The 15,712-nt window shown below is 43.6% G+C and overlaps 1 protein-coding gene across 1 annotated transcript in view; it reads left to right on the top strand.

Moving 5' to 3' along the window:
- The window catches only part of LOC142768651 (uncharacterized), a 78,769-nt gene that overhangs the window by 7,771 nt on the left and 55,286 nt on the right, over positions 1–15,712 (top strand). Inside the window, exon 2 of the mRNA XM_075870667.1 lies at positions 3,262–3,440. Within this exon, the coding sequence (XP_075726782.1) occupies positions 3,262–3,440 (179 nt within the window). The remainder of the gene's footprint in view (positions 1–3,261; positions 3,441–15,712) is intronic.

Genomic DNA, 15,712 nt, shown 5'->3' with positions numbered 1-15,712 from the left:
CAGTGACGTGGTCGTGGTCACAATATATTCCTCATATAGAAGCACCGCCATCCAGCAGACCTTCCAAGGACTAAACGAGAGGTGGCACACGCACACTTTCTTACGGCTTGCGCTTCGGGTCTACTTCCCGCCTTTAACCACCTCAAAATCATGGTATATTCTAGTTCACTGTATTCATGGCACAGCGGCCCAACGCTTCCTAAACCTTTCTGAAACTTAGGAGGTTACGCCCAGCGAGTATAACGTAGCCACCCTTTCTTGTCTTCTGTGCGTTGTTGAACAATAAAAAATTCGCAGCGTGCGCGTTAACTAAAAGCCGTATTCTCCTGTCTCTCATTTTTCCTTAGAAGCCATTGACATGTACTATGAGCACTATCTTTTATTGTTCAACAACACACTGAAGAAATCTCTCACCGGCACCACTTTGGAGGTCAAAATGTTATACTTGTTACACACCACTACAACGGCTACGAGAGACAAACAGGTGCCGCTATAAGGAGCTTCGCCCCTAATAGAAAAAACCACCAAACCTGCTTGCATAGAGCAAAACTGTCACAAAATGAGCTAGAAGTATGGCCTTTCAAGAGCATTTTTTAACACTCTTGGGGCATATGTGCAAGTACACCTAAAAAGACTTGGAAGAAGGTAGAAACAAATTGCTCATCTGTGTATTTACAGGTCAGAGGTGTTGCCTATGAAATGAGAAAAATAACTTTTCATTTTATTGAGTCCCCGCTAATGTCCATGTTTGCACGTCGTGTCTGCTAGCTCTCTATCTGCTAGCTCAGTTATCTCTGTTTTATGCATCGTTGAAGTGCAATCCATCCCTACCTGTGGCGAGAGTGTTGAAAGCTTCGCAAGGTTAAAATGACTATTCAGAAGAAAACTGCAAACAGAGGCATGACGACTTCTAACGCAAACAGAGGTGGTGGTGCTTGCCAAGCTAGAGTCAATCAGTCCTAGATGAAAGCTGAAATGGACATGGGCACTATTAGAAATGCTCTACAAGTGAAGTGAAGTGTTTTAAGCTCAGATTGCTTGCTTGGTTTTAAAGAAAATAATTACTGCGTGATGGCCATTGTGACGTGGTCACTGCCAAGGCTTCGATGGCAGCGCGAATGGCGTGAGGAAAGACAGGCGGCGGCGTCGCACTGGTCACAACACGGCCACACGAAAACCACGGTCTTGAGCTGAAAATATAAGCGGGAAGTCTATCATATATATATATATATATATATATATATATATATATATATATATATATATATATATAACGTACTTCTTTCAAACTAAGCCGAATGCAGCAACCGAAACTGGGCAGTATGTCATGGCAGCGTAAATCGCACCTAAGTATATTTTAGCTCCAAATAAGTTGGAAATAAATGTCATAGTTCTCGATCAAAGTCGACTAAAAATGCAGTTTATAACACAAAATTGAGCCAAATACAGCAATTTTTTCACTTAAACTGAGCCACATGCATGTGACCTGCACTTCGTGAACAATTGTGACCAAAACAGTAACCTGTCCTCAACGATTGTGTTTGAATTGTGTCCGAGTTTCTTTGCTGTCGTGTTTACGTTCGGCAATCAGTTTTTCAAGAATCAGTTGGCATTTAGCGGAAGACTTGATTACCTTGTGTAATAATTGAATATTAAGAGGAACAAACTGACTAGCCTACCTCAATTGGCCTCCTGGCATTTATTTTTGAGTTTCACGCTAGTGTATCTTGTTCTGCTTTCATTTCAACCGAGTAATGTGGAAAGAAAAGCCATGAAGATTTTGAGCACTTATCTATTACTTGAAGAAGGAGTGATGTAAAATGGCGCGGCATAAAACAAACTCATAAGAAAAGGAAGAAGTGCTGTAGCTCTTTTAATATACCTGTAAGAGATTCAGTAACCCAGAAAGTGCTGTTGACCGTGCCAAATAGCACACGTTTTGCCAGGGAGAAGCACCATCTCTCAAGGTCTATTAAAGTCCACCATTACGCCTTTCCAACAAAGCATGGCACCTACGGAAGTTCCAGTAGCAGTAGTACGGAAGCAGAAAGATGGTGTTGTTTATCGCAAAAGGTCACTCATTAAAATCGTTTGAAGTCCATTCTACGAGTAATTGAATCGCGAATGAAATATTATCATCTATATGAGCCAAATAAATGAATTACTTTTCAATATCGAAGTATGCAATGCACATTTTAAATACAATTTAAAAGTGTATGCTTAGTCTTCACAAAGCCACTGGTGAAAAATGTTTGAGCAGACGCCACTATAGTGTTAGTATTGACAAGAGGCTTTATCTTCTTTTAGTTAAAGTGCATTTGGCTCTTTTAGACAAAAAACGCCAAATAAACACGGATACACGAAGGGTGTTTCAGTCGTCAGTTTTGCTATTACCCGCCAATTTCAGTTGTGTCATGAGCTAGTAAACCAGTCGGCTACCAGCGACCGTCACTTAGCCATGACCTCTTTGAAATCCTGTGCTACCAGCAGCAGAGTTATCATCGTCTACCTAGGCATGGCTACTGAAAATCGTTGTGTTTTTATCCCAAGCTGTTAAATACAAAAAATAGGTCTGTTGCACAGCTGAGAACAAAACAGAATCGTGGTCTGGAATGCACGCGCTCGCTCATAAAGGAAAGTTTATACGTCAAAGCTCCTGAGCATCTGAGTGCTTTCGCCTGTGAGACCACTTGTGTGTTTAAAAATAAGCGATATTAACTTTAGTCATGAGTCAAGTGTGCTTAAATTACACCAGCCTATTTGTGAAAAGGCAATGATTAACGCACGTAACAGATATCATAATCAAAAATTTCGTGTCGTGACACCTTTAACACACTCAACAATTAAATTGCGAAAAGCGATTGAGTGTATAACGAGACAACTGTTTGCGTACATTGTTCGTTCTGTAATAAAGCGATCATTCAACTAAACGTAAATTTTTTCTTATAGAGGAAGCCGAAATATGATTTTCCCTGGGGCAAGTTTACAACTATGCTGAAGTTACAATGGTAAAAGCATTATGTATAGCGCCCATCAATTTAGACGTGCAAACAATATATGGCTAAGCATTAGGAGCACAACAGCCTCATAAATGAAAGGGTAACAAAAGCGAAACAGAAAATGAAAGTTATATGATGATTACTTTTTATTGGTGAGGCTGGTCATGGCATAAACTGTGAATCAACACATGTGTGTTTATATTTTTATAGCCGAATACTTACACAAATATCTGAATAATAGATTTCCTATTTGTTCTTCAAGGTACTGAACACCTCCGACCCTTTATACGAGTATTATTATTGTCAGAACTTGGGAATATCCGAGTGCTATGCAGACGGTTGTATCAATGAAATGAACACCTGTGAGCACTGGCATAAAGAAGATTTGACCAACAATAGCTACAACTTTACCAACCCACTGCTAAATAAATCACAAATATGGTAAGCCTTTAAGAAAACCTGCCTTCATTAATTTTTCTCGAGAATACTGTTATAAACAGTGTTATGGTACAGTTGAAATGTGCCACAGTTGAGGTTTTGTGTTGCCCATCGCTCGGAAACAAACCAATATGCTTGAATGTTTCTTGAACATTGTGTATATTTCCAGAGCTATTCGTGTTCGTTAAAATAATGAGTAATGTGTGCATAATTCTGCTCTCAACAACATAACATTAGCAATATCAACAAAAACACAAGCAGATATCTTCGTGTGGTAATACTAGGTGCATTGACCTAACTTTTCGAACCACTAGGTTTTCCGTACAATCTCTCATGTAGACGACAAGTCATAGCCATTGACAACAAAACTTCGCGTGCTATTCTAGTCCTTTCAGGAATCCCGCAAGGCTCCGGTCTTGGTCCCTTACTTTTTCTCGTATACATCAATGACACCTTTTAGAACATAATTGTTAAAATAAGGCTCTTTGCTGATGATTGCATTATATACCGCAAAATTACCACCCCCATGACCAGGTTACAATAAATGAATCCTTAGATCCAATTCAAACTATAAACCGTTTCTAGAGGCTGCAGGGTGCCCACTCGCGGTAAGCCGCTCCGAGTGAGACGTCAAGCTCAGAAGGTCCGCATGACTGCAGGACCCTGCTTCTCGAACGCCGTGACCCGACCGACCGATTCGCAAGTGCTGCTCTATTAATGTCACGCTTCATACGCTCAAACCACACGCCAGACTCCCTCTTGGTTATTTTACGAGCTTGCTCCTCAAGCTCGCGCCCTGTTCGGCGGCAGCTGGCGTGTACACCAGTGTTGCTATTGCAGAATTCTCTGGTGTCTGCTCAAGGTTGCCACTACGGCGGCTTTTCCGGTGATTTCAGCAATGCTCACTAGTTGGCGTGCCACCAGCCGAGACGGCGTGTTTTTGAGCACTTTCGATCGACTGCACAGATGCACAGGCTTTGCATGTTTTGTGCTTGGTTTTAAAATTATTAAGGCAGCAGTTTAACCCTTTGTTGCTCTTGTTTCATTGGGCGCTTTTTCAGGGGTTAGTCATCAGGTATTTACTCGTTTGTGTGTGTGAGTGCGTTTTGTTTGTGTTTTTTTCTTGCCACCCCGTGGTGGAAGTGCGCGTACACCAAACATGCAATTTTTTGTAGTAAAGCTTAGACTAGCTTTTTTTCGTACGGTAGGATTCGTCGTGCGCGATGTACTGTATTTATCGAGTTGGAAAGTTCATAAGGACAATTGGTGTCAAAAAGACATGGTTGAAAAGACCCTGTTCAGGTTGCGGAGTGGGTTTGAAAATGGACGCAAGTGCAGACGCAAATTGAGAGGAGGCTGGCGCAAAGTGTAGGCAATGTGAGGTCGAGGAGAAAATGTAAAAAGTTAAGGTTGCCCAGAGTGAAATGCTAATCAAAATCACCTAGCTGGAGACTGCGTTGGCGACAGAGCAAGAAAAAACGAGGGCTATGGGAGAAAGGCTCTAGTCCACCGAGGAGGCACTAGCGATGGTGAACAAAGGAGCGACCGACGAAGAGAAAGGTAGGGCACCGGCAACCACAACGGCGGAGAAGAAAGAGCACCAAGTTCGGAAAAAAACAGGTTCAGCCAGTGAAATGGTCGCAAGACCCAGCTTCAGCGAAGTAGTGGTTTGGTTGGGAGGGGACAAAGCGGTCGGCGTCACAGGTGCAAGTAACCCCCACGTGCAGGACGCTCGAGCTGAAAAGTCACGGCACGTGATAATCGCCGGAGACTCGAGTTTAAATCGATGTGCAGAAGCAATCAAGAGAGGGTAGGAGGTGACAAGAGGGTTGCAGTAGGGACGTTTCCAGGACGCAAGCTGGAAGCAGTCATGAGGCAAGCGAGTGCAAAACTCAAAACTACAGCTCATGAAGAAAACGTTGTGATAATTGCAGCCTGTGTAAACGATGCGTTAAATGAAGATACAGCAGGTCTTGCGGCCACACTGGCGAAGGGGTCCATGACATGCGCGCCATTTCTCCTCAGGTAAAGGTAGTAATATGCACGATACGGGAGGTACCGGTGCGTGACATCGACCTGCAAAAAGCACTTGTCAACGCAAACCAAGAGATATGACGAATGAGTCTGGAGAAATGCTTTGAGGTGGTGGAAATTAACAGAGAGGTGCTTAGGTGGGGTGGTTTTCAACAAGACAGAATTCACTTTGATGGGAGGCTAGGTCATGAGGTGGGTTGGCGACATGCAGAACGCGCACTAGCTTTTTTGGGCGCCATGCGGGCTCTTCGGGGTCCAGGATGGCAACTACGAGGAAAACAACCTGGGAGACTTTTTGACAGGTGGTATCGACAGATACGATGCCAAAGTACCACCAATATCTAGGACAGGTAGAGTCCGGGGCAGAACTCAACGTAGTTACGAGAGCCGAGCCAATTCAGACATAGGGTATATTAACATGCAGGGTTGCAGGAATAGGCTACAGTGGGAAAAGCTAGAAAAACAGTTTAGGGTGCAGAGGCCGATGGTATATGGTTTTGTAGAAACACATTATAGGAACATGGAACAACCACATAACAATCTGGACTTTGCATGGAAATAGAACAGAATACAGCAGAAAGGGGGTAGGTATTGGGGCATTCATTCATAAAAGTACAGACTGGCAATGGGTCAAGCAGGCGTGCAAGGAACAATCATGTCTAAAAGAGAAAGTGGCAGGGCAAATGACGCTCTTGAGATTTGTATACTTGTGGACAGGGGCAAAAGCCAGGGAGGAAAACCAACAAATGATGCAGTGCACAGAAAATGACATTGAGGAACTAGGAGAAGAGTGCGAGGTAATTATATTAGGAGATATAAATCCGTGTATAGAAGAAATGGGTGGATATACTGACCCAACAGGCAGAACGCTAATGAATATGTGTGAAAGGCATGATTTAATCATTTGCTACAGCACCGAGAAATGCGAAGGGCAGATTACATGGGAGGTGGCAAGGCTGCACTCGACGATAGACTACGCAATAATGTCACACAGGATGTATGATCGGCTAAGGTTGGGGAACATGGATGAATATGGGTCCAGAAATTTAGGTATTGATCACAAACGTATCAAGCTGAGTTTTGGAAGAGGAATGAAATTGGAAAGGTGTTATACGAGCAACGACACGGCAATATTTATTCAGAAAGGCAAATAAGAATAGCAATCAAAGAGATTGAGAACATAATCACCGAGGATAATGAAAAAGAGTGGACATACACGAATGTAACTCAATTGTGCGAGTTAGAGCTTGCGAAAGTACGAGTCCAATCTACCGGGAAAAGCAGACATAAACCCAAGAGCTGGTGGAATGAAAAAGTTAAGAGAGCCATAGTAAGATGTCAGGAAGGCTCCAGCGAACACAAGTATTCCAAACAGAGGAGTGAACCGGAAGATGATCAGTGACAAGATTAGAAGAAAGGGGGCCCAATGAATTGCAGAAGTAAACAAAAAAGATAGGCAGCTGCAAAATTTTGGAACCATTTCAATTCTCTGAGTAGTAAGACAAGCATAAAACAAAGGTTTGTAACTACTGTACAAGAGGCCAGACTCGAAAGGGATGAGGCAATAGAATACATAAAAACAATGATGACAGAAAAACCTAAACACCAAGAAAACGCTGCATGCACCCTACCAGATGAGGATAGACCAATTAGCTCAGTGGCTCTACTGGGACAATGAGAGTGGGAAAGGGCAGAAAAAAGGGTTCCAAACAGCAAATAAACAGGCCTTGACGGCATCCCACTCAGAAACCAGGACAAAACTTTAAGCAAACAATAAGAGAGGCAGCGAGCAAAGCAATAATGCATGGTGAAGCACCCAATGGGTGAAACTAAGCAGGATGAGCATGACCTATAAAGGAAAGGGGGACAAAGCCCTATTAAACAACTACTGTCCTATAACAGTGGCTTCAGTAGTTTACAGGCAGTGTAGGCAGATAATAAAGTCTACAGACATGGGTAGAGAATAAGGGGATGCAGGAATAACTACAAAATGGGTTCCATAAACGAAGGAGGCTGGAGGACAATCTCTTTTTATTGACGCAGTGTATTGAAATAGCGGAAAGAGAGCACAAGCCACTGTGGCTGGCACTTCTAGATATCAAGGGAGCTTATGATATTGTGATTCAAGAAGGCTTGTGGTAATACTGGACAAACTAGATGTGGAGTTGGAATAACTAATCTTCTAAAGTATGTCTATCAAAGAAACAAGGTAGTTATCAAATGGAAAGAACTGGTATTTGAACCTATAGAGATACGGCGCGGGCTTCGACAAGGATGTTCCTTGTTACCTGTGTTATTTATGCTGTATCTCCAGGAACTAGAAGCCAAATTAGAGAGGAGTCGACTCGACTTTAGCCTCTTCTTTGCCAAACAAGGAAAAAACTTCGAACTGTCATTACCAGTTTTGATGTATGCAGATGATATAGTATAATTAGCCTACAACATGGAAGATCTGCAGGGAGTAATAGACATCTGTGGTGATGAGGGATATAGGTTAAATTTGAAGCTCAGCAGGGAGAAATCGGCAATCATGATTTTCAATGATAATAAAGGTAGTGGGCATAAGATTCAAGAAGTCATGCTAGAGTTAGTGGATAATTACAAATATTGGGGCGTAGGAATAAATAGGGCTAACACGAAAGATACGTAATGACTAAGGGCGCCAGGAATGCAGCTGTAATTAAAAATATGGCACTGTGGAACGACAGTAAATATGACGTTGTGAGAGGGATTTGGAAAGATCCATGGTCCCAGGTTTGACGCTCGGCAATGTGGTCTTGTGCATAAATTCAAAAGTTCAAGCAAGACTGGAAATTGAACAACGTGGCATAGGTAGACTTGCCTTGGGAGCACACGGGATTACCCCAAATCAGGGGGTACAGGTGACATGGGATGGACATCGTTTAAGTGAAGGCAAGCTAGCAGCAAGATAGAATTTCAGGAGCGATTGAGAAAAATGGGAGAGGAGCGTTGGGCCAGGCAAGTTTTTTTTTGCTACTTGTACATGAAGAATGTAAATACTAAATGGAGGAAGCGAAGCCGAAAACTGTCAAACAAGTATTAGGACAACAGCAGAATACCAAGCCAAAAGGAAACATTGGTTAAAAATAAGGTGAAGAATACAAAGAAGGACATGTGGAAGATGGGAATGCTTACGAAATCATCACTGGAGACCTACCGAACTTTTAAGCAGGAAATTGCAAGGGAAGAGATCTATGGTAATTCTCCGGTAGTTTTCTGCTCTTCGAGGCTAGAACGGGAGTTTTGCGGACCAAGACGAGCCGAGCAAAATACGAAGGCACAGATACGGTATGAAGTGCGTGTTGAGAAGAGGGGGAACTGGCTTAACGTTTGATAATGTTCTGTAAAGGGCTCCGCCATATACTCGAAGATAATGGCGCTGAATGTTTCAAAGCATTGGGGTTTAGGGACAGTGAAGTCAAAATACATTTTAAACGTGTAGAAATAACCAGAAGGAGGCTAACTGATTGGTGAATACAATCAAGGCATGAGTGAACTTTATTCCTTCAGCACACACTAATTGTACTTAACATTATGGCTAGGTGGCGTGAGCCCCCACCCGATCTAAAGGGCACAGCCGGATCCATTCATTTATCCATATGTAGGTTTTCGATGGCGCGCTTGCCCTTTCGCAACTAAGTCCACTTCATAATTGTCGCTTTGTAGGCAATGGAGCCCGTGAGTGACAAAATCCTACGATGAGTGATACGCACTGATACCGATATTGTCCCAAGACCCCTCACCTGCCTGCTCTCTACCCCTTCGTATAACACCTGATGGCTCCAGATCTGCCAATTATGGGCGTTAGGCATTTCACTCATGGCGGCGGCCAGTATGGCATAAAGGCTCATGCGGTTAACCTGCTGATCAACGTGATCAACACTGTGCAGTGGCAGCCGTGGATCGTGCCCGACAACGCTGCCTGTGACGTACATACACATAATGAACCGGCTCGTTTGCGAACCTTGCCAGAAAAATGGTCTCGCCAATAAACGTCCTGTGCACCTTCGAACAAGCTCCTCTAACATCATTCGCTTTGTGGACACGGCCAAGATATTTCTTCTTACCGTCCGTATCTCTCAACCAAACTGCCGTTTTATCTTCCCTTCGTCATGGCCCCACAAGCCACGTGATCGCAATGTTTAGAGTCTTCTGAATGTGAGACTGCTGAAATTTGTTACCAATATAACAAAGTTAGCGGAAATAAGAACAGATTACGGAGAGACAACTCAATCTTCTGAAGAAGATTATTTATTTATTTCAATTTATTTAAACAACATTTCCAACATTTTCTTTTTTTGAACAAATTGGGGTCGCTCAGGCGAAACGCTACTGTGCAAAGCGCTTAATAAGAACCATTTGAGAATGACTGAGCGCCCACATACATGGCAATAGTTTGGGAATATAGGCTTTTAACGAATATAGCGCATTTGTAGGCGGAGAAATGAACAGGTATCTTCTCAATGTAGAACGTAAAACAATAAAACAATTAGAAAGCCAATAGCATAAATTGTGTCGATTCCTAGAGCTTACCAAAAAATTCCATGCACTATGATGTAGGAGGTATCTTATAACTAATTTTCCACCATCACTCACCAATCAGCATTACTATGTCATTGTAATTGTATTGCTTCCTGTACAGGAACACTTACGAGCTTTTTACAAGCAGTAAGGCATTCCTCAAGGATCAATAGGAACACCTTTTTGTTTGTATTTTAACAAGAAATGAGATGAGACTTGACCATTTGCGAGTGTATTGACACCCATCCAGACAGAGCACAGCACGCATACTGGGCAAGCCAGTCCTCTTCGTCGTCGTCTGTGAGCAGTATGTTTCACCCGTCATGAGCTAGCTAAGTAGCATCACCTTCCGGCTGTGAAAGGTCCATCTTGGTGTACTTTATACGTGGTCTTCAAAAGGAGCGTGGTAGAGTTTCAACCTGTGCACTACGTAACTGAGGTGTTAGCAGACAGGTTAGTGTTGGAGAGTGGAAGGCGTGCTCAGGGTTGAGTGGAGACAGCTAGAGGCGCTCCACTGCTCTGTATAATAAAAGCATTACTCCTTTCAAATGGCTGTGCGATAGAGCGCTTGCTCCAATTAGGCGCCTGTTCTGGGATTGGCAACTACAGAAAACCCTCCTTGTGCTGACAACACTAGTAAAAAACAAATATGGCTACGCTTGACGGGGACAACGCGGCACTTTTGCTTGGCGCTGTGCTGAAGTTTCTTGATTGTAACGTCAAATTGCGTTGCTTCGTCCAGAAAGATAGGGTGCTGGCCGCGGATGGCGTCATTATCATCGGCATAATGGATTTAAATGGCAAAAAAGTGCATACAGTTGCGATGTGCGCGAAAACATCCAGCCTCTTCGGTGAACCACATGAGATATGCTTCAAGTTGAAGAACCTACTTAGCGAGCTCGATATTCAAGAAGGTTCACATGTAGCGGGCCTCTCGGAAAGGTGGTAGCACTTTTGCGTTGCGTCGTTATACATCTACAGGCAAGAACTCAACAGATATTGAGATAACTAGGCAGCGACTCGTGCTCACGATTGCGTGTGTCTCGTTGAGTTGCGTGTCCCGTATAATCTGAATATGCATGCCGTTCACTTCATTACAGAACGAAACCATGCCTGGGCCAGTGGAGATATGGGAAATCTGGAGATAAGGGAAATCGTGGTTTCGCCTGTAATAGGAGTACTCCTTTGTTTTCGTTCGCCGAACCATGTTATGAGGTTTCTAATAAATAAAGCCGTAGGATTCTAAATAGGCGCCTGTTCGTGTTCGCAGCACTTGATATTAAAAGCAAATATATGCGCCCATACTACGCATCATATATATATATATATATATATATATATATATATATGTTTGTGTGTGTGTGTGTGTGTGTGTGTGTGTGTGTGTGTGTGTGTGTGTGTGTGTGTGTGTGTGTGTGTGCACGAACATACAGACACACACGCTACGAAGGGACAACCTTCTCGCTTGCGTGTGTGGTGCGCGTATATACAAACACGTGAAATCAAAAATATTCAGGAGGAAAGAGTGCTGCAGCGTAGTTTAAAAGTGGGTAGCACCACGACTTGCGCAGAATACAAGAATGGGCAAAAATACAGTCCTGACGTAACGCATCAAACTTTCCTAAAGCGCTTGCTCGTATAAACGAAACTTGAAGATACCTAAATATTCATAAGAATGCACAGGCGATGAGTATTAAGGTACTCACCGAGGAGATTTGAGTCATATCGAGCCAATCGATTAGAAGTATCTACCAATAGTGTCCATCAAATTCTTTCCAAATGTAAGTTCTAAATATGCGCTGTTCTCCGTCGCGCATCGTCCACACTCTTCGGGAAGTGATAGAAGCCCCGTTAATTCTCATCTTTACACGGCGATTCCACGTATTGCGGCGCACTTAAATGATTTTTGGACATTGCTTTCTTTTTGTTCGGGCTTGGGTGTGCGGCATAGTTAAAATGAAGGAACTATGCGGCCGCATCTCAACACTCGCTGCGCAGTAACATATCTGACTTCAAATGTGATCCTATTAGCGCCGTCTCCAGGCACGGCCGCTTGGTGGTGAGCGCTTAATTTAAGTCGCGAATAAGTAAAGGCCGTTAGCAGAGCTTGCGGTACTCTGTATAATAAATGTGTTAACTGCACTCTCTCTCTCTCTCACACACACACACACACACAAAGCGAAGTAGTGTGATGGAAGACATAAGAATGGGTGTAGTGGAAGCAAGTCCACCGAAAGCGGCTCTGTGCACAACCATGGACGTCCATGGAAACGAATAAAGAGCACCTTTATCATCATCATCATCATCATCACCATCATGATCATCCTCGTCATCAGCCTGAATAAGTCCACTGCAGGACAAAGGCCTCTCCCACGTTCCGCCAGTGAACTCGGTCCTGTGCTGGCTGCTGCCAATTTATACCCGCAAAACTCTACTCTCATCTACCCACCTAACCTTTTGTCTCCGCCTAACCCGCTTGTCTTTGCTGGTAATTACGTTATGTATCCTTAATGACCAGCGGTTATCCTGTGTACGCGCTACGTGCCCGGCCCGTGTTCATTTCCTCTTCTTGATTTCAACTATGATATCCTTATCTTCGTTTGTTCCCTAACCCACTCTGCTCTTTTCTTTTCTCTTAAGGATACATCTACCATTTTCTTTTCCATTGCTCGCTGCGTCGTCCTCAATTTAAGTTGAACCCTTTTTGTAAGTCTCCTGGTTTCTGCTCCGTAGCTAAGTACCGACAAGATACAGCAGGTATATACCTTCCTCTTGAGGGATAGTGGCAATCTACTTGTCATAGTTTGAGAGTGCTTGTCAAATGTGCTCCACCCCATTCTTATTCTTCTAGTTACCTCAATCTCGTGGTTCGGCTCCGCGGTTATTACATGCCCCAAGTAGACATATTCTTTTACAAGTTGAAGTGCACTATTACCTATCTCGAAGTGCTGCTCTTTCCGAAGTTGTTGTACATTAAATTCGCTTTCTGCAGATTAATTTTAAGACCCACCTTTCTGTTCTCCGTGTTTAACTCCGTAATCATGAGTTGCGATTCGTCCCCTGAGTTACTCAGCTATGCAATGTCAGCAGCCAAGCGCAGGTTACTAAGGTACTCTCCATTAACTCTTATCCCTAACTGTTCCCATTCTAGGCTTCTGAAAACCTCCAGTAAGCACGCGGTAAGTAGCATTGGGGAGATTGTGTCCGCCTGCCTTACACCCTTCTTGATTGGTATTCTGTTGCCTTCTTTATGAAGCACAATGGTCGCAGTTGATCCCCTGTAGATTTTGAGGCCCAAAAAAGTATTTTGTAGGCTTCCTCTGTACGCAAGGACACTTAGCATAAGGTGTTGAACTTTGCAAATGTTTAAAACATATCCTAATTTACTTCGAAAGTGTGCCTAAATGTTCATTCTCGCGGTTGAAAACCCTCACTAGTGCGACAGTCACTGACGTTATTGTGTAGGAAGTGTAACAAATAATTTTAGTGACGTGACACCACATTAACGTAACATGCAACGAACAGTGACTGACCAACAGCTCTGTTGCACTAGGCAACTAACAGGCTAACAAACTAATTTTTCTCAGCGTGTTGGCGAAGTCACCAAACTTGCTAGCATTTTGGAAAGTGATTTTCATCGTCACGCAAACCTTTGAAGGCAACGTTAATGAATTTCACTTTATCTACACATCTTGGCATAAGCATACTGGGTTATCGTGGGCTGTAAATCTCAGACAATACTGGTGGAGCCACTTTGCATCACCAAGGTATATTGGGCAGCACAAACTGTTGTTGCAGATATCTGCCACATTCTAATAGGGCTTTCAACTGTCCCCAAAACTGGCTATCTGGTTAAATTGGAGAAAAGAGAATATTGCATTAGAAGCCGGTTATCTGGTTTTAAAGAAACGGCAATTCTGCTTATCGGATTTAAATGAACGTGCATCCGGGTATTCTAATATTCGGAAACGAATATTTAGTCTTGATAAGAACTCATTCAAAAGTTAGATACTATTGGATAGGCACCGACACAACTTGCGCAGCTCGCTAATTCATTACTGACGTAATCACTAATTGCCCATGCAAAGACGTCCCGTTTCTGAACTGTGCATGCACTTTCGCACGCTGTGAATATTCATTTTGTTACGGTTAAAGTCGAAGAGTTTATTAGCAGGGCGAGGTTGATGATCGGGCTCCCAGACGACGCCCGCTGGGTGATTATGAATCACCCGGAATGTTTAGGGTGAAACCGTTTAAGGCGAGCGACATGTACCAGCTGGGTCTAGTTTGACCGACGGCCAGCTGATGTCAGCCGTGCTACCACGTATGTCAAATCACTAAAGCGATCAACATAGACGAATGGGCCTCTGTATTGGGGTAAAAACTGCTCACATAGGCCTCCTTTACGTTGTGGCGCCTACAACCACACAAAGTCTTTTTTGCAGTATGCGACAGACTCATGGCGGCTGTCATAGCTTTCCTTCGATCGGTGTGGCGAAGCCTAAGTACGAAGATGAGCAATACGCGGAGCTTCTTTGGCTAGGCAGAGTGTATTTGAGACAGAGTAGTCGTTATGGAAGTCAAATGGTAGAATCTATTGATGCAGCCTAACGAAGAACGTGCGTAAAAGAGGTAAAAAGGACTTCAATTGGTTTTCACATGTTTGGACGTGTTATAGGTGTCATGTATGCGATAGCGCCACGTATTGTCGATAGAGCGGCCAGCCCAGCTGTCAGTAATCATATGACCCGACTGCGATCGGTATAAAGCTGCATGTCTAGGCTGCCATCCTGGCTCACCCTTTTCATTTGCTGTTGTACTCTCGTACTTGCGACAATATGTAGCAATAAATCGTTTTGCTATTTTATGTTCGTCCCCGAACATTGGACTTTACATCTGGCGACGAAGTGATCCGAACCTTCAGCGGCGTTGGCAGAACAGAAGAAAGGTTCTACCCAGTTTGAAGTTCCTGGGGCGGTCGCCGACACATAGTGAGCTACTTGAGCAGCAGGGATGGCAGACCCAGTCACGCAAGTGGTAGGAAGAATTGGCCACATGGAGCCTTTTGACGACTCCTCAAGCGACTGCACTTCATACGGCGAGCGGTTCACATCGTTTCTCCACTTAAGCAAAGTACCGGAGGCAGACAAGGTTCACGCGTTCCTGAGCCTAATAGGGGGGAAGACGTACGCTCTACTCATGTCACTTACCGCCCCTGACCTTCCATCAAGCAAGTCGTACGACACCCTCAGGCAATCGCTTGGCGACCATCTGGCACCGAAGCCTTCAGTAATTGCTGAGAGAGCCAAGTTTTATCGATGGTCTCAGCGTGAGACTGAATCCATTGCCGAATTTGTCGCGGAAATGCGCTCCCTCTCGAATTCGTAAGAGTTCGATAACTTTTAGACGAGGCACTGAGGGACAGATTCGTTTGTTGTTTGCAAAGACAAAATATTCAGTGAGTGCTGTTTGCTGAAGACAAGAAGTTAACCTTTCTAAAGGCAGTCCACAAAGCTTTAGCATTGGATTCAGCAACAAAAAGTGCAGCAGAAGTGCATAGTGCAACAAGCGTCTCTGACTTACACCATGTAACTTCTCAAAATCCGGGGCATAAAGCAGTAGCCGTAAAAGATTCCAGCGAAAAGAAAGTGTCAAACATGTGTTGGTGGTGCGGTTCTTTTAAGCAAGTGAGCAAAAAC

Source organism: Rhipicephalus microplus, chromosome 8 (genome assembly GCF_043290135.1).
Source record: "Rhipicephalus microplus isolate Deutch F79 chromosome 8, USDA_Rmic, whole genome shotgun sequence".
Lineage (NCBI taxonomy): Eukaryota > Metazoa > Arthropoda > Arachnida > Ixodida > Ixodidae > Rhipicephalus > Rhipicephalus microplus.
The sequence above is the reverse complement of the archived record's forward strand: the minus strand, read 5'-3'. Positions and strand labels throughout refer to the sequence as shown.